This window comes from Lipotes vexillifer, unplaced genomic scaffold (assembly GCF_000442215.2).
Source record: "Lipotes vexillifer unplaced genomic scaffold, Lipotes_vexillifer_v1.1 scaffold382, whole genome shotgun sequence".
In the NCBI taxonomy this organism is placed as follows: domain Eukaryota; kingdom Metazoa; phylum Chordata; class Mammalia; order Artiodactyla; family Lipotidae; genus Lipotes; species Lipotes vexillifer.
In genome coordinates this window covers 9,031,098-9,054,079 of record NW_006780611.1, presented here as the reverse complement: position 1 = coordinate 9,054,079, position 22,982 = coordinate 9,031,098, and the positions used below count along the sequence as shown (strand labels likewise).

General features: G+C 38.7%; 1 protein-coding gene across 1 annotated transcript in view; it reads right to left on the bottom strand.

The window, feature by feature from the left end:
• The window catches only part of ENTHD1 (ENTH domain containing 1), a 110,442-nt gene extending 100,508 nt beyond the window's left edge, over nucleotides 1-9,934 (bottom strand). Inside the window, exon 1 of the mRNA XM_007453994.1 lies at nucleotides 9,586-9,934. Within this exon, the coding sequence (XP_007454056.1) occupies nucleotides 9,586-9,934 (349 nt within the window). The remainder of the gene's footprint in view (nucleotides 1-9,585) is intronic.
• Between the last annotated feature and the right edge of the window lie 13,048 nt (nucleotides 9,935-22,982).

The window sequence follows — 22,982 nt, the reverse complement described above, 5'->3', positions numbered from 1 at the left end:
GAGCACTGTGGGAACAGTTAACTTTATATAAATTCATGATTTGCTTCTTGCTACTATGATTATCAGTATGACTGTATTTGTTGAAAAGGAGCGAAAGACGATCCAAAATATTCAACTAGGTATAAAGGTTTTGTTTAAACTCACAGTAATATAACTTTTAACAATAACAGAACAGGCTTATGATGACCCAAAAGTCTATAATATGGTTGTTAAAGGAAATTCATTCGTTCATCAAGACTACAAAAAAGTTTGTTATAGGAAATCACATTTGCTCACGGAAGCTATAAATGAACTCAGCAGCATTGTGTTAAGTAACCAGCCTCTCGATAGATCAGCACGCCTACATTGCATTAATTAATCAAGCCACCAACATCTAGCAGGTGGTTCAATGGTTAGAGAATTCTGACTACTGCTGTCTGACAGCTGTAGAAAAAAATTAAGTCTGTGCCCTTTGAAGCTAGAGTTTTTTCCACAGTGTTCAGTCACTACATCACACTGCTTAGGAACTGTTGCTTCCCACTCTCCACATCCAGTACCTTCTGTAAGAGAAGTAATACCTCCAAATTTTAGTTTTTTGACTTTTAGAGCCTTAACACAGCTAACCAAGATCTAAAATAATTTTTTTTACATTGAAATGTTTTCTTTTTCTTGAACTTTCTCTTTCCAGGTATCTTGTCTCTAATTCAATTTATTCCAGTCGCCTTGAAAAGAAAATCACTATCATTCCTTTTTTCTCCTACTTGCCCAGGCCTCCTCTTTCTCTAAGCCTAAATACCTGAGTTTTTCTCTCCTTCTACAAGTACCTGAACTCAAAAAACAAACTCCCTCTCAAAAAAAGTGGATTTTAATCATTTATAAGCTAGTGTAAATATAAACAAATGTATTACATATTCCAGAAAATTTACCTTTCACATTTTAATTTCTTAACTATGGCTTAAAAGGCTTTGTTCTTACTCCAAGACATTACGACTTCAGTGGGCAAATGGGTAGGTGAATGGTAAGGGTTCATCCTCGAGTTTTGGAAGACACACAGAGAAGCAGCCTATACAAAATCAGCCATCAACATAAATGTGAACTATCTAATTTCCTAAATTAGATGACTGATAATGACAGCAGAAAACTAAAATGGCAGTAATGTCATCAAGGCATGCTACTTCTAGTAAAATAGCTTAACGTAACTTTTTAACAAGACTGAAAATTTGTTTTTTAAAATGTACCTTTTAAAAATCTACCTTTAGTTTAAATATATGTGTATAACATATATTTACTTTATATAAATGTAAAATGGCCCATTTAAGTGAAATTAACCACAATTTCATGACTTACCTAATTGAGAATAAAACAGTACATAAAGTTATAAATATGCATTTCTGAGAATCTGAATTGGTTTTATAAAAAGAATACTATAACTTGTTTAAATAAATTGTTTAGTAGTATGAAACATTCAACTAGGTATTTTTCAGACAATTTTGATTAAGTTCATTCTGGTAGTTCAATGGAACTGTTAGGATATTTTTAAGAACTCCTTAAAAATTAAGAGAGGCTGTGTAGCATAATAATAGAATAGAACTAAACAGTATTAGGATATATATGTTTTAATCATGTTCAGCCATTAATTAGCTGTGCAACCTTACCTAAAAAACTTAATCTGAGTGTTAACTCATCATCTCTGTAAGAAAGATAAGACATATCCTACGTTCCTCATAAGATGTTGTAAGGATCAAATGAGATACCATACATGGAAATGCTCTATTATTAAAATCTAAAAATGCTCAAACAACTAGATACCATACAGGAAAGAAAGAACTCTACCTCACAATATACCTCCAGTATTTCAGGTGAAATATCTCGAAATATAAAGTAATGCATCCAACTGTTAACCTTAAAAAAAACTACAATAAGTACAATACAGTGTCCCAAAAGTCTGAAAACATAGGGAAAATCATGTATTTACTGTAAATGTTTTGAGATTATTCATTGCTTTAAATTTACTTCATCTGAAAAGCTGTCTGGAAGTTGAAGAAAAACATATTGAGAACATTATTTGAAAATGTTAACTAATGTACTATTTGAAAATAAATTTCTCCTGTTTCCCAACTACTGTGACTTGTTTTCTGAATTTTTTCCCCTGTAGTATCACTATTATTAATTATTGATCATTTTCTATATGATAGGCACTGTTATAATGTTGGAGATGGAGCATGGACGAAGCAGACATAAAATGTTCCTGCACTCATGAAACTTACTTTCTGGTAGGAGGAGACAGACAATAAACAAATAATAAGATAAATCATATCCTACGTCAGATAAGAAATACTATGAAGAGAAAGAAAACAGAGAAGGTGGCTAGGGCATATCAGTACAAAGAACGGGTGCGCCTGCTTTTTTATAAATAAGGTACATCTAGAAGGCTGCACTAACAAGATGGCTTTTTGAGCAGAGATCCGGAGGATGCAGAAAGCACTGCTGGTATCTGGGGACTCCAGGCAAAGGGAACAGCAAGTGTAAAGACCAATGGAGAAAAAAAAGACTTTCTTCTATAATATTTTCTACTTTTATCTTTTCTGTATCTCTTCTTGATAACCTGTTTCTAGGGTAGGATCCAGCTGTTGATTACTTGGATCACTACAATTTCTCTTCGATTAATTTCCCATTACAGACTTCACTCTCTGCTTTTTTTCTTCTTTGAACAAAATCATTCTTACTGATTTGTTTTTCAATGATCACATTCCTTTCTTCAAGTCTCATTATTTTTATGACTTCCATTAGTAAAAATTTATTGATTATCTATTATGTGTCAAGGCCTGATGGTAAAAAGATGATTAACATATGGTATACACCCTCATAATTTAGCTAAGGAGAAATATATATAGTAGATAAGATACACTGTAAAAAATACCACTCTTATATTATGAATAAAGTGTTGCAGCAATTAATTCTGCCCAGCAAAGAAAAGACAACAGTTGGGGGTACAAAGGAAAAGGCCTCTGAGCTAGGATTTGAAGACTAAATAGGAGTTCAGAAAGCAGATAGCAAGGAAAGAATATTACAGGGAAGAAGAAACATCTTAAATACAAGCACAGCGATGTATAAGCAAATAATATATTAAGAATGCCTGGTGATGCAACGTGCTAGATTGAAGACTAAGGAAATAAGAGTAGAAAGGTAGATTGGGAACACACTAAGAGTCTTGACTCTATCACGAGAACCAATGGGTTTTTTTTAATACAATTTTTAAAATTTTAATTTAATTAATTTATTTTTTGGCTGCTTTGGGTCTTCATTGCTGTGCGTGGGCTTTCTCTAGTTGCGGTGAGTGGGGGCTACTCTTCTTTGCGCTATGCAGGCTTCTCATAGCGGTGGCTTCTCTTATTGCAGAGCACAGGCTCTAGGTGCACGGGCTCAGCAGTTGTGGCTCATGGGCTCTAGAGCACAGGCTCAGTAGTTGTGGCACACAGGATTAGCTGCTCCACGACATGTGGGGATCTTCCCAAACCAGGGATTGAACCCGTGCCCCCTGCATTGGCAGGCGGATTCTTAACCACTGCACCACCAGGGAAGTCCTGAGAACCAGTGGTTTTGAACTATTTCAACTGAACACACCATCAGTAACAAATTTTTGTGCATGCAACCACCCCCAAATATATATATACATTTATTTATGTATAAGTTAAATTATGTCAAGAGCTACTATTCTAATATGTTACACTCATTAGGGAACAAACATAAAAAGAGAAGTGTATAAAAGATAAAAATAAAATGAGTAATATTTTCCCCAATGGAATCATTTTTCATTAATTAATATTTATTAAATTAATAGTGTGCACCAATGTTATCAATCAATAACTAATATACCTTCCATAATCAACAAATGAATATACAGTTGACCGTTGAACAACATGGGTTTGAACTGCACGGGTTCACTTATATGTGGATTTTTTTCAATAAATATGTACTACGGTACTACACAATCTGTGCCTGGGTGAATCCGAGGATGTGGAACTGTGGACTGTAAAGTTATATGAAGATTTTCCACTGTGCGTTGTGGGGGAGGGGGCGGTGTCAGTACCCCTAATCCCGACATTATTCAAAGGTCAACTGTACTACGCTTCTGTTGACAATTCAGTTCTAACTTGCATTTTTTTTCCTCTCTTGATGCTAACAAATCATCAAGAGTATTTATAAAGTCCAACACAGCACAGTTGTACATCTTTAATCCTAAACTCAACCATTAGGGAAACTGAAAGACCTTTATGATAGTGTATAAACATACCCATATATACCATACCTGTACATATAAAAGGTATAAATGAATAAATAAGTTTTTCTGTGTATTTATAATTGCATGCTTATCTATTTTAATGCTCAAAATAGCTCATAAACTCTTTAAAGCAGGGGCTGACCCTTTCTTTCTACTTAAAAAGAAATTATCATAGTGCTTTGCTCAGTACAGTGATAAAATAGCTGTTCTGTAAAGTACAAAAATGATTATATTTCATTCACTATTATCCAAAAACTTATGCCTTTTTATAACCTAACTCTTGGGCATGGAAAATTTTAATTAATATTTAATTTTAATAATAAATTTAACCCTAACGGAAGTTGATGTCTTTACAATTTCTGGATTAAGAAGCGTAGCATGCTCAAAACCCAAGAAGATATTCTCCAATTTCATCATTAAGCCTCAAACCTGCCCTAAAATAAGCACATAAAAAAAGAGAGGATGGATATACACCATGGCCAAGTGGGATTTATGCTAAGAATGCAAGGTTGGTTCACCTATGAAGATCAATGTAATACACCAAGTAATAGAATAAATGGGGAAAAACACATAACATCAACAGATGCAGAAAAGGCATCTGACAAAAAGTCAGCACGCTATCGTGATAAGGACACTCAGCAAACTAGGAATAGGAGAGAACTCTGTCAACCTGATAAAAGGTATCTATGAAAAACCCATCCCTGACATCATACTTAATGGTGAAAGACTGAAAGCTCTTAAGATCAGGAACAAGACAAGGATGTCTGTTCTAACCACTTCTATTCAACATTGTACAGGAGGTTTTAGCCAGGACAATTAAGCAAGAAAAAGAAATAATATTCATCCAGATTGGGAAGGAAGAAGTAAAAGTATCTCTATTTGCAGATGACACAATCTTGTATGTAGAAAATCCAAAGGAATCTAAACAAACAAACAAAAAAAACTATTACAGCTAATAATTATTACAGAAAATATTACAGCAAAGTAGTAGAATACAAGATCAATATATAAAACTCAGATGACCAGTTGAATTTCTATACATCAGCAATGAAAAATATGAAAATGAAATTAAGAAAACAATTTCATTTATAGTAGTACCAAAAAAAGAAAAAAAACAGGAATAAATTTAACAAAAGAAGTATAAAACTTGTACAATGAATACTACAAAACACTTATGAAAGACGATTTAAATAAAAGGAAAGATTTCTTATGTTCACGGATTTGAGGAAATAATATCATTTAGATGGCAATATTCCTGAAATTGATCTACAGATTCAATGCAATCTTGAAAAAATTCTAGCTGCTTTTGCAGAAATTGATAAGCTGATGCTAAACTTGATATGGAAACGCAAGGCACCCAGAACAGCCAAAACAATATTGAAAAAGAACAAAGGTGAAGTTGCAAATAAAGCCACTTTCCTTTATTTCAAAACTTACTACAAAGCTACAATAATAAAAATAGTGTGGCACAGGCATAAGACTAGACATATACAACAATGGAATGAATTAAGAGTACAGAAATAAACCCATATATCCATGGCTGATTTCTGTAAAGGTGCCAATATAATTCAATGGGGAAAGAACAGATTTTTCAACAAATAGTAGTGAAACAACTGGATACCTGCATGCAAAAGAATGAGGTTGGACCTCTACCTTACACCATATGTAAAAATTAATTCAAAATGGACCCAAGATAAATGTACTAGCTAAAACTACAAAACTCTTAGAAGAAAACATAGGTGTAAATCCTATGACTTTAGACTAGGCAATTAGTTCTTACATATGACACTTAAAGCACAAGCAAACAAAGGAAAAACAGATAAAATGGACTTCTTCAAAATTTAATCAAGAAAGTAAAAAGAAAACCTATATAGAATGGGAGAAGATATCTGCAAATCACCTATCTGATAAGGGTCTTGTATCCAGAATATATAAAGAACTTTAAAATTTAAAAAAAAAAAAAAAAAGTTAAAAATGGACAAAGCATTTGAATAAACATTTCTCCAAAGAAGACATATAAATGGGCAAACAAGGTCATGAAAAGATGTTCAATGTGATTAGTCCGTAGGGAACCATAAATCAAAACCAGAATAAGATACTACTTCACATCTGGTAAAATGGCTATAATAATAATAAAAAAAAGATGGACAATAACAGGATTAGCAAGGATGTGAAGAAACAGCAATCCTCCTACACTGCTGGTGGGAACGTCAAATGGTACAGCTGCTAAGGAAAACAGTTTAGTGGTTCCTCAAAAAGCTAAACATTGACTTAACATATGACCCAGCAATTCCACTCCTAAGTATACCCCCAAAGGAACTGAAAGCAGGGACTCAAACTGATACTTGTACACTAACGTTCACTGCAGCATTATTCACAATAGCCAAAAGGTGAAACCAACCCAAGAACCCACCAACAGAATAAACAAAATGTAGTAAGTACATACAAAGGAATATTATTCAGCTATAAAAAGAATGAAGTTCTGATACATCCTCTAACATGGCTGAACCTAGAGGACTTTATGGTAAGTTAAATAAGTCAGACACAAAACGACAAATACTACATGATGCCACTTATATCCGGTACCCAGAACAGGCAAATTTATAGAGACAGGAAGTAGATTAGATCAAGCCGTGGAGTTACTGCTTGATGGTTACAGAGCTCCTGTTTGGCGTGATGAAAAAGTTTTGGAAATAAACAGTGGTAATGGTTGTGCCACAGTGTGAATGTAATGAATGTGACTGAACTGTACACTTAAAATGGCAATTTTTATGTTATGTTTATTTTATCATAATTTTTAAAATAATACACCAAAACCCATAGGATTGTGCACTTTAAATGGGTGAACTGTATGATATATGAATTACATCTCAATAAAGCTTTTTTTTTTTTAAGTGAAGGAAAAAAAAGAAGAAATGAGGGCTTCCCTGGTGGTGCAGTGGTTGAGAGTCCGCCTGCCGATGCAGGGGACACGGGTTCGTGCCCCGGTCCGGGAGGATCCCACATGCCGCAGAGCGGCTGGGCCCATGAGCCATGGCCGCTGAGCCTGCGCGTCCAGAGCCTGTGCTCCGCAACAGGAGAGGCCGCAACAGTGAGAGGCCCACGTACCGCAAAAATAAAAAATAAAAAAGAAGAAGAAATGAGCTCTCGAGCTGTAAAAAGAATCTTATGGAAGAATCTTAAATGCATATTGCTAAGTGAAAGAAACCATTCTGAAAAAGCTATGTACGGAATGATTCCAACTATATAACAGTCTGGAAAAGGCAAAACTATAAAAACAATAAAAAGATCAGTGGTTGCCAAGGGTTCAGGGCAGGGGAGAAAGGATGGATAGGTGGGGCACAGGGCACTTTCAAGGCAGTGAAACTGTTCTGCATGATACTGGAATGGTAGACACACACACTGCATTTTTCAAGACCCATAGAACTGCAGAACACAAAGCGTGAACTCTTTGTGTAAACTAAGGACTTTAGTTAATAATAATGTATCAATACTGGTTTAATTGTAACAAATGTAGCACGCTAATGCAAGATGTTAATAGGAGAAACCATGTGTGGGTGGGGAAGGGTATTTAGGAACTCTGTACTTTCTGCATAATTTTTCTGTAAACCTAAAACTGCTCTAAAAAAGACTATTTTAAAAATGTACACTTAACACAGAGCTTGCACTGAGTTTTATCCTCTTCTCATGATTCATAAGACTATTCACTTTAACAAACTATAATTTTACATTAGATGGGGAGGAAGCGCTGATTCTTTTATCATTGCTGAACATCAGGCACTACTGAATCTTCTCAGTTCAGTATCCTGTGCAGCCTTTCCCTACTTCTCCTCTTCCACCCCCAGCAAAATTACTTTATGACCTAAATTTCCGTATTCATAAAACTACTTCCTTCGTAGTTTTTGAAGATTCCATAGTCTTTAGAAACACTTTCTTACATTTATGACTAAATTCCAGTCTAATTATAATTAGTGACATTATTATATCAAATTACCATGCCTCCTATTTTATTTATTCTGTTCTTTTGTTTTCACATTGCCACCTTGGTTTTATTTGGTCTAATTATAAAATGTTTTTTTAAATATACAAGTTTATATAAAACAAAATAAAAATCATCTCTAATACTACCAGTACCACTTGGTGAACTCTTATCTTATATACATAAACATAATTTTTTAAACAAAATTGGACCATTTTGTATATTCACTCTCTTTCTTTCATTTATTCTCTCACTCAACAAATGTCGATGGCTCCTCTACTGCCAAGACCCAGCAATGGGCAAGGTAGACAAAGTCCCTGCCCTCATGGAGCTGACATCTTTTGGGGGAAAATAGGCAAACACACTTGCACTCCTCACAACCATCCTATGAGACAGATACTGCTGTTATCCCAATTTACAGAGAGCTAAACTGAGACCTCAAGTAATCTAGTAAATTGCCTGAGGATACACAGCTAGGCAGTAGCAGAGTCAGGATTCAACCCCAGGTTGGATGACAACACTATTTGATGACAGACTCCGAAGCTTTTAACTTATAAAAGAGATATATATCTTAGTATGATGTACTGATCTTTACAGAATGGTACTGGGGGTAAAGGTTGGATTAGCTCCCCAAAATAACATATTAACTCCAAGGACATAGTTCCTTGACTTCAATCATGAAGTTTGTTCATGGAAAATTATTCATTACTATTTTTGCTATATTTAAATTTAGTAGGACCTCAAGTCCAACTTTTTAACTTTTTTGGTGTATTTATTTTTTTTCACTTTATTTTTAAATTCAATTTATTTAGACAAAAACAAAATCAGTTCACCCATTTCTCCCCGCCCAAACCTCCACCTCTGACAACCACTAATCTGTTCTCTCTATGAGCTTTTTTTTAACTCCACATATAAGAGAAATCATACAGTATTTGCCTTTCTCTGTCTGACTTATTTCACATTGCATAATGCCCTCGAGGTCCGAAAGAATGAAATCTTGCCTTGTACAACAACACGGATGGACCTCGAGGGCATTATGCTAAGTGAAATAAGTCAGACAGAAAGACAAATACCACACGATCTCTCTTATATGGTCATCATCTATAAGACATCATTTTATCAGACACCTAAGTGTGTTAGTTTCACACATCCTTTTGAAAAACAAAATATTGTTCTCTAAGGCACTCAAGAGTCAACACAAAGGATTAAACTGAAAACCATAACTGTCCTAGAGGAAAGGCAGCTAGTACATTTAAGAACAACTTTCCCCCAGCTCCTGCTTTAAAATGATCCGCTCCCAAACTCTTAATCTTTACTAGCACAATGTATAAACTTCATCGGGTACCTTGATCTTTTCCAGCTTCATCTATGTGTTGAAAATCTTTTAGTGTTTGAAGGTTACGGAACCCCTCTCTGCAATGCTGAATAACTTTCTTTGATCCATTCTTGATGAGATAATCCATTAGGGTAAGGGATTTATACACATGGCGCCAGTTCTTCCCATGGTCATTGAGTCTCTGCCATAACATACTCATAATCTCTGAGAGAGAAACTGTGTTGAAAGTCAGGTCACTGATATCTAACATCAGAGAACTAGAAGGACCCCAAGGGTCATTAGAAGTTGCTTCCCTGACTTTTATTTCCGCATCTGAGTAATTTTTCACGAAGTTTTTTACTTGCCTCCTGAATGCCATAGGTAAGACAAATTTGAAGGTGAGATGGGGGTTGAGAGCCATGGACTAGGAGTTTATGTGATTGGTTTATAAAACCTTTGAGAGGTAGTCGGTCCCCAGGTCCGCTGCTCCCAAATACAAATGATTAATCTCCACCTTGACAAGGTATCAATTTCCTGCAAAGGAAGGCACAAACAATATGTAAGTTAAATATTTTTTAAAATGTCTACAGAAGATCAATTCAGTCTGAAAAAGCTAGCTTTAGTTTCCAAATCAGTGCCTCACTTACATCAGCCAGAATTGAGGGTACCATATACACGTTCTTAGGATTGATATGGGAAAATCTCTCACAAGGGACTGGCCTATGTTATTTAAAGAAATATAGGTGGTCTTTCTAGACCTAAAAGTTTCCATTGAAAGTATCACTGAACCTCTTTGGCCAGAAATAAAATTATTATAAAGCATTACATGGACAGTGGATAAGTTACTATAAGAAAATGGAACTTGCACTGTGACATCTCTTGCTTAAGATTTGTTGTCATGTATAAAAATGTTATGTCCTGAGAGTAATTAAGTGCAAACTGAGTCTTAGAATCATCAACTGACCCTATGGTTGTATCCTTTTTAGAACTTACAAGTCATTAGAATCAGATCGAAATATGGTCTGTTTTCTTGTTAATCTAAAAGAGGGGAGGGTCATCAACTATTAAGACAAGTAATTGTCCTTAGTGGACTCCACAGCTAACTCATGGCACCCTAAACCAATATTTTAGTCCTCGTAAGGCTGGTAACTTTAAGGAAAAGGTTAAATTACTTTCTTTACTCAGCTTTAGAAAAAAGATGCCCTGATGAGCATCCAGACCCACTGAAACCTCAACAATCTATAATCAGATTTTACTAGAGACACTGCACACGTACAAAAGAAAAATGTTAAAATCCATAACAAATTTGTCTGTTATTTTTAGTTTTGTTTCTCTTCCTTGACCTTCTCAATTCCTAGCTCAGGCTTGATTAATTTCTGTGTATGTATTTAAGGAAGACATAAATTTTCAGAAGCATCCTAAATAAACTATCACTTCTTTTTTAAAAGATAAGAGAAGGGGATAAGTAATCTTTTTTGATAAAAGTCCAACACATCCTGAAATAAACAAGATAAAAAATCTATCTGTTTAATTAAGATTTCTCCAAAAGAGACTATCATCAACCTTAGGAAGAAAAAGAGAACTTGTGTATTTTTACAATTTTCTGATTTTCTCTCTTGTTTGCACTTCAAACACAGACATTTTTATCTAACTCAATCCTGCAGTGAAAACTCGATTTATAATGTGTTTCAATAAGCTATTAAAATTTTCAGTCACAAGGGTTTTCTTTTTCTACTGTCCTTTTCTCCCCCTCTACCAAGCTCACTCAATGCAGAGATACACGGTGACATTGGCTTAGAGCAAGGAATACTGATCTGTTTCTTCACAAGTCTATTAAAAAGAAAACAAAAACAAAACCCTGTTAGAATCATAACTTGCTGGAATTAAACAACAGTTTTTAAAACCCTCTTTTTCTTTTCTGGATAACTACCTATCTAGAAAATATATCCATACATATACCTATGTATATTTTGGAGGGACAAAATAATTTTTAGGTTTTCCTCTATTCTCTAACCCGCATTTAAAAATTTTTTTAAATGTTTTCATAAATGAACTTTCTGCCCAAGAAAACTATCTACATAATAGCTTTCCATCCAATAGAGTAGTTTAAAATGGATGTGCTAGACATCATACCAAAATTAAACATATTCCTAACCATTCGAAAAACCACAAGGAAATATGTCTGGATAAGTGAATTAATATCATTTACTAACGTACAGTACTTTGTGACATGAACACAGAATATGTAAGACACCATTCTACTAATGAAATCTTTTCAAGCTAACAAGGAGTTCAGTTAATTGGTGTTAGTTGTAAATTATATGTTGTTTTACTATGTGTTTCAGACACCTGACTATATACAAATGCTCAGTTTACTCAGTCCTTCAAAATTTTGAGATTATATCAATAAATACAGTGATGTGACATCTAAGACAAAAGTAGTGCCCAAGAGGGTAAATTTTCACACCTGAATTTTGGTTGTCTGGCTACCCAAATCCCTGTAATATTTAGAAATGGAGAGAAGTAAGATAGTTCATATCATAAACCTGGGTTGCCTCCTCTGACAGGCCTTCACCCACCACACTTACTACTTAGGTCTACCCATCATGCTCTTTTCAGCACCCAGTTTATTTCCTTCATGGCACTTATCAGGATGCATAGTTATGTGTTTGTTATTTTCTCTTGGCTTTCTTCACCACCAAACTGGAAATTCCTTGAGAGCAGGGACCATGATTGTCTTATTTACCAGTGTAATCCTACTGTGTAAACAGGTACCTAGCACATAGCAGGCACTCAAGAAACAGGTCACTGAGTGAATGACCAAGTGGTGGAGTGATACTGCTTTGGGATAAACCTGAATTGATTCTACAGCTTTTAATTATAAACATGACACTTAAAATATATAATCTATCTCTTGTAACTGTCAAGTAAAACTCTAGAGTTTTGAGCAAACATTTTCAAATCAATCAACAAGTATTTCTTGAGTACCTACCATTTATATGGCTTTGTGGAGGATATAAGAAACATAAAACATGCTCCTTACATTCAAAAACATCATTTAGTTAAGGAGTTTTCTCCCTTAAATGATTCTAAAATAAACGAATGATGAGGTATAAAAAGATCTCTTAATTTTCTTATTACATTTACCCAATTCCACAACTCTTTGGCAAAGCCTGTTTTCTCCCCCAACTTTACCTGAATCATAACAGGAGAGCATTTAAGTTGTCAAGTGACATTAAAATATGGGTCCACAATCTCTTATCTGAATCTTTTGAGGCCAAATGAGTCACGGAATTCAAACTCAATTTTGGGGGGGTAACTTTTAGAGGGTAATGCCATGCCTACAACCATATATTACATGATACCCACAGTGAGATCTGGGGTAAATTAAGCAAGGTCTGAACAATCAAACACATTAACATGACTGCAACAAAAATTTGCAAATATTTGGAATAAGTAAAGACAAATGGCTGTTTCAGTTCAGATCCTGTGGCCAGATAAGTTAGGGGAAAAAATTGGTTTTCAAAACTTTCTGGATGTCAGAATTGAGAATAAAAGATTGTGGAGCTAAACTGACGTTTTCCAAAGATTTAGGACAACAATGACAACAGCATCTAAGAGGCTGAGTACCTAGACGCATCTCTGGAAAGACACATTTAGGGCAGTGCTATGAGGACAGCACTGCTCTTATGTTTATACAGGTTCTGCCTGTAGACATGAGATCAACTCAGGAGAAAATAAGCTCTGGCCAAGATCATTATAGAGGAAGGATTACAGAGCATACCTCAGCATTAGAAGGTGTTGCTGTTTTGATGGAAAGAACTTGAGTCCCTCCTGTGTGTTCATTAAATCACTCAACTATTAATTTTCCAGAATTTATCATGTGACAGACTCCATTTCCAAGAAATGGAGAAACAGGTGCACAAGACACAGTCCCCACCCTCTGGAGTAAATGGCTACTCTTTACTGAATGCTCACAACGTGTTCACACCTAGGCACTCAGTACCTCATCTCATTACTTTAATTAGGATTCCAGAGGCACGGATTTGAGGTCCTGCTCTGCCATTTCCTAATTAGGGCTTAAGGACTTCTCTGAGCCTCTATTTCCCCATCTGCAGCATAAGGAATAATCACCACCTAGGGAAGACTGTTGAGGGGAAGACATGAGATGTCCTGTAAAGAACTTCTAACGTGAAGGTCAGAGGGAGAATCAACTGCCTGTAGCCAGGGTCGTTCCTTGGCATTCGCTTCATTCATTCAACAATCTTTTCAGAATGACCACTGTGCTCCAGGCAGGCCCTGTGGAGGGCACTGGGTCACACAGACGACTCAGCCCAGCGACTGTCCTCAGAGAATTTACTGCGAGTGGGAGGCTGGGCCTTGGAGAAGCTTCTAGAAGAAAGGAGTGACGTGATGGCGTCACACAATAATGACCTTCCCTCACGCAGACCTGCGGGCCTCGTCGCCCTCCCGCCTGCCTCCGGCCGGAGCAGGGAAGCAGCACGGGATGGGCAGCGGGAGAGCACCCCTCCAGGCCCCTCCAGGCCCCCTCTCCATCCCCACCCCCACACTAGTGGCTCCTACCTGAGGAGAACGTCCAGCCGCCGGCTGTCGGGCTTTTCCCTCCGCAACACAAGCCCCGCCTCCTCCAACCGGGCCAGAGCGCCCACGCCCGTTCCCACTTCCGCTTCCTCACTTCCGACCCCTCACTTCCGGCCTTTCCCAGAGCCGAAGTCTGCCGCTCCCCGGGCTTCAAAGGAGAGGGATCTCGAGGGTTAAAATAAGCCCCGCTTGAGGGTATCCCGCGGCTTGAAGGCAAATGTCTTCATTTCATGATCTGTTGGGCTGTGGCACTGCCCTAATCCTTCATTCAAATAATAAATTTTACAATTTGTGTTACTAGTGTCATTTTAACTGACTGGAAACACCGTCCACAGCTGATTTTCATCTCAAAGGACAAAGAATGTAATCTCTAGTAGTAGATTACTAGAGGTGAAAAGTGTGTGTGATGGGCAGTGACGGAGTGCCTCCGATGAGGGCCTTCGGTACCACTGATGTGTACTCCTTGAAATATTCGACTGACCTTCACTGGGCACCTACTATGTGTCAGGCACCCCCGAAAGCAGCAAGGACTCAGATAGGACAGAGTTCGATGCTGGGTGAGTTTCGAGGCTAGTGGAGGTGACAGGCACCATCCCAGAAGATTGCGACAAGATATGTATAGCATAATGGGAGAGGAGAGAGCATCTAATTCTACCAAGGAGTATTTGAGGGCCGGTTTCAGAGAACAGTTTACATCTGAATTGAATCTTAAAGGATGACAGGAGTTCCCTAGATAGGCAAAGTAGAGGAAGCCATTAGAGGCAAAGGGCACATCATGAGTAAAGGCTTGACAGCTGAGAGAGCCTATTATCTTGGTAAAACTACAAGCACTGTAGTTACCGTGGCTGTCACAGACTATTAGTGAAACAGCACAGGGAGATGAAGTGCCAGAGGAAATTCAGATCATGAAGAACCTTGTCTGAACAACCAGGTGATTTTATCCAGCAGGCATTGAAAATGTAATCAAACCCATGTTTTAAAGAACCGTGGTGGCTGAGTGGAATACTGACTGGAATGGCAGGAAAGAGATTTAGAGAATAGGAAAATGCTTAGTAAATGAAAGTTACCTTTGTTTTTGGTTCCTACTGCTTCAATCATAATTATTATAACAACAGCCTGCATTATTGATACTGACATGTAGATAGGTAAGTGTAATACAAAATGATAGGAGATATGGGGCTTCCCTGGTGGTGCAGTGGTTGGGAGTCCGCCTGCCAATGCAGGGCACACGGGTTCAAACCCTGGTCTGGGAAGATCCCACATGCCGCGGAGCAACTAAGCCCGTGAGCCACAACTACTGAGCCTGCGTGCTGCAACTACTGAAACCTGCACACCTAGAGCCAGTGCTCCGCAACAAGAGAAGCCACCGCAATGAGAAGTCCGTGCACCGCAACGAAGAGTAGCCCCCACTCGCCACAACTGGAGAAAGCCCGCGCACAGCAACGAAGACCCAGCACAGCCAAAAATAAATAAATAAAATAAATATATTTTAAAATGATAGGAGATATGAAAGAAGTTGGTACATTATAACCAACTTAGCAGGCTGTCATATAGAGTAGTGGGGGTAGGAGCCAGAGGGAAATTGAAAAGATGGCCTGGAAATGGGTAATTCAGGACCTTGAATGTCATGGTAAGGCGTTGGACTCATAAAGTAGTGAGGAATAAACCAAAAGTATTTTTTACCTAGAGTTATGGTTTATGAAGACTTTTTATATGCATATCTTATGTAAATTTCAAAGGAAGTCTGAAATGTAGGTGTTATTATCCCATTTTACAGATAATAATGCTAAGTTTGAGGCACATGCCATCATTCTACATTAGAGCCAGGCACTATTCTGAGCCATGAGAATATAAGGAAGTTATAATCTAATAGTCTAATAAACAGGAATACGTCAGTAAATGTGACAAATTACCATGATAAAGGCAAGTATAGATTGCTATGGGAGTCAAAAAGGAATTTGTCCAAACCACACAGTTAGGGAAGGCTTCCTGGAGGAAGTGAACCTGAGCTGAGTTTGCAGGAACAAATAGGTCATATGACTTCCCCAGTAATATTCAACTAGCAAGGATTTAACTGGAACTTGAACCCAGATCTCCTGCATGCAATCCTATGCTCTTTCCCCTATGCTGAGAACCAACCTTTGTCCTTGATGTTGAGCTTCATTGACCTTCTCAGTCACAAGTCTACCTGTTATATTTTGAGAAGGTCAGAGACCCCAATTTTTTCTTTTTAAACCCATTCATTTTCTCCTTTTAGAACAAATCTCCCGGTATGTTCAGAAAAATAGATTGGAAGCAGGAACAGAGGGATTGGAAATAGAATAGAAGTTTATAATAGTTCTGGCAATAAGTGATGAAAGCCGTAACCACAGCAGAAGTCATGGGCCTGGTGCCATACTCCACTCTGCTCATTCTTCTCTGACACGCAGACTTTTGCATATGACGTTAAAGCGTAGTAGTTACTGGACTTGGCTCCAGATACATGTGGGAGTGAGGGAGAAGAAGGAGTCTACAGTGACTCTCAAGTTTCTGTTTCATGTGAATGGTTGTCGCTAGTTCACCTAGATATGTACACGGTCTGAGGAACAGATTTGGCAGAAAAGATGTTGAATTCTGTTTTGGACATTTTGAATGCAAGGTGTCTGGGGGCGACCATGGGAAGATGCCCAGGAGACAGCTGGGTAGAAATAACTGGAATAAAGGAGGAGGTTCTGGGCTGGGCTCACAGACTTGAGAGTAGCCAGCACATAGGAGCTGATTGAAGGGGCAGATGGAAAAAAGAGAACAGAGCAAACTCAAAGACGGTGGTCCCCGTGCAGGTGGAGCGGCCAGTAACAGCGACGGAGTGGATCAGGCAGGCAAATGGCTCACGTGCTACCAACCTATGGATTTAACTCCGCTAAAGAAACATTGTGTAAAGAGATTCTTCTTGTCTGCTTTCCTCCATTTGGGGGCACCATAATTTAGTTGCAATACTGTAGCATCCACCAAATACAGACATCATTTTACCACGATAACTTGGTGTGGGTTTGTTTTGTTTTGTTTTTCCTGAACTCAGAGTTTTATAAAAGTGAACAAAGCTTTCTTCACTTGGTTTCCAGGACATCACTTCTTCTCATCTCTGTGGCGGTTTTCCTCTTATTTCTCTGACCTCTCGACTTTGGAGGGGTCGGCTCTCTGTCTGTATTCATTTCCAGGGTGTTTTTATCCAGTCTCATAGTTTTCAACACCCTTCCGTCTCTCAACAACAGTCAAGGTTTCATCGCCAGCCCTAACCTCTCTCGACCTCCAGACTCATATGTCTAACTCCCTTATCGGCCCCACTGGCATGTCTCATAGACATCTCAAATTTAATATGTCCGAAAGCAAACTCCTGATCTGGAATTCCAGACCTGCTACCCCACAGTCACTCCTGTGTCAGGAAATGACACATCCTTGCTGCTAGTTTCTCGGGCCGTGAACCTTGGGGTCACTGCTGATGTATCTCTTTGTCTCTCACACTGCACATCATGTCCGTGAGTGCACCTGTGCCACAGGGTGGCTACCAAGTCTGGGTTACGTGTGCTCCATAGATAATAAACGGTTTATCAATGTCACATTTCTAATACACATAAAATTATAATAATATCTATGGCTCCAGACTTTATGGTCACCCTGTATATTCAGAATTCAATCACTCCCCAACATCTGTCCTAAGTCACCGTCATCTCTTGCCAGGATCGTTGCAGTAGCCTCCCACCTGCTCTGTCTGCTTTTTCTCTTGCTTTCTTACTGTACAATCTATTATCAACACAGTGATCAGCATGAAACTTGAAAAACTTAAAACACAAGTCAGATCATATCATTCTCTAGTTCAAAATCTTCCATTGGCTCCCATCTCACTCAAGAATAAAATCCAAAGACCTTGCAACAGCCAGTGAGGCCCTTCCTGTTCCGGCCCCTGCTCCCTCTCTGACGTCCATCTCGACTCCTCGCCACCTCACTCACTGCATCAAGCTTGCTTCCACCTTCAGGCTTTGCCCCTGCAAGTCTCAATACCTACAAAAGCTGTTTCCCCAAAGAACCATCAGGCCAGATCCCTCACTTTGTCCTGGACTTTGATCAAATATCCTTTGATGTCCTAATGAAATCACAACCCCTGCTTCAGCCACACTGTCTATGACTCTTGCTCCATTTTATAATTCTCCGTGGCAGTACAGCCATCTGATGTATGTATTATTCCTTCCTCTACCAGAATGTGAGATCCAGGAGGTCAGGGACTATGTTTTGTTCACTGATACATTCCCAGTACCTGGAACAGGCCTAACGAGGAGTAGGTGTTCAAACATTATCTATTGAATGAATTAAAAGAGACTGTCTGAATCCATACTATTAGATGAAAAGTACACATTTTACCATGAAGTTAAATTAAACATAATTATAAATAAGAAGTTCTGATAGTAACAATGACCTGTAAAAAAGAATTGCTGGAAAATTTTAAACAAGTATGGTTTTAAATGAAAATTTCTCCATGGTGGATAAGTCCAGATTTCATATATATCTTAATCCTCCTGATTTTGCTTATATTTTTATGAGCGTCCTGTGATGGTGAGGACTGAGTTGCTGGCATTCTTACATGAGGGTTTTTATTCTCAGTTTCTGCCTTTGCACCGGTTCAGTTACAGAGCTGCTATGAAATTAACCACTAAAGGGGCCTTGCTTCCCGCCCAATATGCTCTGTAACATGTCTGCAGATCATTACTGCCAAAATAACTTCTCTGTGAGATCTTCCTGTTCTGCCCTCGGTGCCATACTTGGAGGGGAAGGGGTTGTATTCTGCTCCCTGGGGGCATTGCCCTGTGGGAAAGCAGCTTCCTCGCCGGGCCCGTGCTCAGAACACCATGGCACTTCCTGTACAGCCCTAGTCAACAGTCCCCTTCCTTCCCACTTCAAAGCCACTGGCTCGGGATAAGGACTGTGGCCAGAGGATTTCAGTGTTTGAAAACTAGCGATGGAGCTGTCGGGTGATCCCACCAAGAAGGCCCTTAGGATCTGGAGACTGAAGAACACTGAGGCCAACGTGGAGATGCTGTTTTAAAATCGTTGTTCTCTTGAAAAGTCTGTCTTTATAACATATGGAAGTAGTGGGGACCCTATTCAGATGCAACTTGGATTTAAGAACATTTGACAAACTTGCATTAATAAAAAGAAAGATCTTTATTACAGACTTAAGAGGAGCAAATTCCTTCCTTTAAGTCATTTGACCAATCATTTACTGGGCACCCACTATGACCAAGTACTCTAATGACTCCACACCAGATTCTTTTCTATTTCAATAAAAATGTTGAGTGATCATAACCAAGGAGAAATTCGCCCCCGAAAAAGTAAATCTTGAGCAAGGATTAGGTATAAAGGGGCAAAGAGATAGAAAAGGATACCATTTCACAATGGAGAATAAATCGGACACTCCCAAGTGGTCTTATCTGATACCCTCCTTCTTAGCCTTTAAGGGATTCACACTGGGAACATCTTGTCAGCCAGTATTTCCCTCTTTATCTTGGGTCAGGTCACCCAACGCTGAACGGTGCCACTTAGCAAGTAGCAATGTCTCTAATTTTGTGCAAAAGATGCAACGTTGGCAATCCGTTTTCTAACAAGAGCAAAGACAGAGGAAGAGGCCTTCGCAAGTTACACTTGGTACGGGAGGAGGGAGCTTAAATAAGAGAGCTGGCTACAAATTTGAAGGTAAGAGCTAAGGAAGTTGAAGGTGACAAAGACGTTAGGTCGTGAAAAATCTTCAAATCCCAGAAATATTTTAGTCCAACCTACTCAGGAGAAAATAAAATCCCCCAAATCTAAGTAACAAGCCCCAGCTCACACTTGACTATGGCAAAGCTGGGGTTAGAACTCATCCTGGCTTAAGTTTTTCTTCTCTCTTTTCTTAAGGGTAATATTATGGGCTAAGGGTAATATTATGGGCTGAGTTCACTAAGAAAGCATTTTTTTTTCTGGGATTTTAACATTGTGAGTGATCCAGGATGGTATTAACAAAGTTCCACTAAGAAGTCCTAATGTTCCTCTGGATGCTTGGATAGACTCAGAAAATGCATTTTCCTTAAGACCAGCAGCAGCTTGCTGACGGACCATCTCTAGGATTAGAAATTTTCTTATGTGAACATAATCGTTCGGGGCGAACTTGTTAAAACTGAAACCAAGCATAAGGAAGCAAAAGTGTTTCAGTGAACCTCCTGCATTTTAGTTCTACTCCAGCAGCAAGAAGACAAAACCACATAACCTAAGGCTCACGCCCAACTCTCTGGAGCCCTGTATCTGCCGGTTCCTGTGTGGTTTGCACACAGACTGCAGGGCCGGCTGGGGGTAGTTTGAGGGAGGGAAGAAAAAGCCGGGGAGGAGGAGGCACTCAATGGATCTGTGAGCCTGTGCCCTGGGTTAGTGTGGTACTTGGAAGACAGCACAAGGTGGATCTGTACTCTGAAATGCAGACATTTTGATGTTGGAATTCATCTTCCTTGTTGCAAGAAAGGATTCTAATAACTCGGTGTCAAAGGTGTAGACTCAACCTCTTCTCTTCTGAAAGGTATGTTATTATACACCATCAGTCCACACGCTCTAGAGATCTTGGATAGTTTTATTATTTGCACAATGTTCTCTAGGAGTCAATCTAATTAAATGAATCCCATGGGCTCTGTAAATATTGGTTTTAATTTTCGGTTCATCACCTAAGGTCTCTACATCTTTTTCTGTAACAGTGTTTGTGGTGGTAGGATTCGACTTCTAGCGAATGAACTAGGCTGCTCCTTACCCAGCCCGTTACACAAAAAGACTCCACTAATTGGCTTCTGAGCCATCTCAGGAAAAGACTTTGGATCCTGGGATTACAGAGGTGAAACTCCAGTTCACCAGTGTCAGCATTTATTCCAAATTGGGTTGCGGGGGGGTGGCGGCAGGTGAAAGGCGGAGCAGCAATGAATGAATACCAGTACTGCGTGGTCAGGATTTCTCTTGGGGCTTGCATTTCTACTTCTGTTAGTATTTATGGTGCCTTTACAAAGCACACCAGTTTGGGTTCCTTTACAAAAAGAAAACTACGTTGAAATAGGTTTTGAGAGAGTGTTGTCTGTCTTTGTCTCTTTATTAACAGTTAACACTGTGTCCCTAAGACGGTCTCCAGTTCAGGCACTGAGCCTGAACACAACTCTCTGACGCTCACACTCTCTGCCCCACCCGCCCTCAAACCTGAGGATTGAATACCCGCACCAAAGTTTGAGCCAACTTAAAAATATCATTTTTACATACCTGGAATTGTTAATAAAGTATATGTAACTTCATCTGCACATTACTGAAAATATACACCCCCAGAGGAATTAAGAGGTGGGAAAATGTTTAGGATCTAAAACTCCAATAGGAAAGATTACATGTGCTCATGTCCTGTCATCTGAGGGTGGGAAACCTCAGGGTGAAAAACCTTTCATCCTCTATAACTACATTTATCATAGACTTACTTGTTCTTTAGCAGGTCCTCTTTCTTTCTTTCTTTTTTTTTTTTCCTTCCTTTTGCTTTCAGAAAGAACATTTAGTATAAGTGTACCCTGCTTTAACAACCCAGTATTGTTTATAAAACTTCCTTAATTTCCATAATAAAAAAAGAGTCTCTCTTTCTCTCTCTCTCTTTCTTTTTTTTTTTGCTGTACGTGGGCCTCCCACTGCCGTGGCCTCTCCCGCTGCGGAGCACAGGCCCCGGACGCGCAGGCCCAGCTGCCACGGCTCACGGGCCCAGCCGCTCCGCGGCATGTGGGATCCCCCCAGACCGGGGCACGAACCCGCGCCCCGACCCCGCCACCGGCAGGCAGACTCTCAACCACTGCGCCGCCAGGGAAGCCCTATAAAACTTCACATTTTAAAAATAATTTTTAAGTGATCCTCTTTACAAAAGGATCCATTATTAAATAAAGGGCACTGTGTAAATTGAGAACCATCTAAGTGTATTTAAATTTCAACTTTTAAAAACTGATTTGCACCCTTTTGGAGAAATTTAGGGATTTTTCTGGTAAAGGGAGACAGCCCTATATCATTGAATAAAACTATCTTTTTAGATTGAGCTTGGAGTGTCTCCCATGTAGTAAACTGTAATCTGATTCTCCCTGCATTGTAATAGATTTCATCTTTGTAAAAAGGCTTTACTGAAGCAGAGGGGAAGGAGGTGATCGATTTGTTCAAAATGAAGGAGTATCTCCATTGCTAGTATAATATCCTTTTGAATATCTTCTATATCTTGGGCCCTGATGAAAATCCCTTATCTTTTTTAAAAATTTCAATTGTTCTATGTCTATTTCATAGGGATATTGTAAGAATAAATGAGTTAACATAGATATGAAATGGCTTAGGGAAAAGGCGCTGTGAAAATACAGAGTAATATCAGTATTAGTTATCTCTTTGAATCTTGATCATTTTCTTCCCACTTCTTATATGAAATATATCTCACTTACTGCCTGGAGCTGTCTCTTTCAGAGCCCTTGCCTTCTGGCCAGGGGCTGAAAATGAGCCTACTTCCCACATACTTATTGATTCTCAGAGAATAACACCTGCAGGTATTGGTGATTTGTACGGCTCATGCCTGCACTCTAGCAGAACTTGCTTCTTTTCCTGGCTCAAGAAAAGTCTACAATTGTTCAAAAATGTGTCATTAAGTGTGATTCCATCAGGATTTCTTAAACAAGCAAGAGTTGCTGCTGGATTAGTCCTAGGGACAGGCTTCATTTTTGTGCCCTCATAAAACAAACTCAAAACTTGGTCGAGAATCTTTAGGACCTAAGCTATTTGAATCA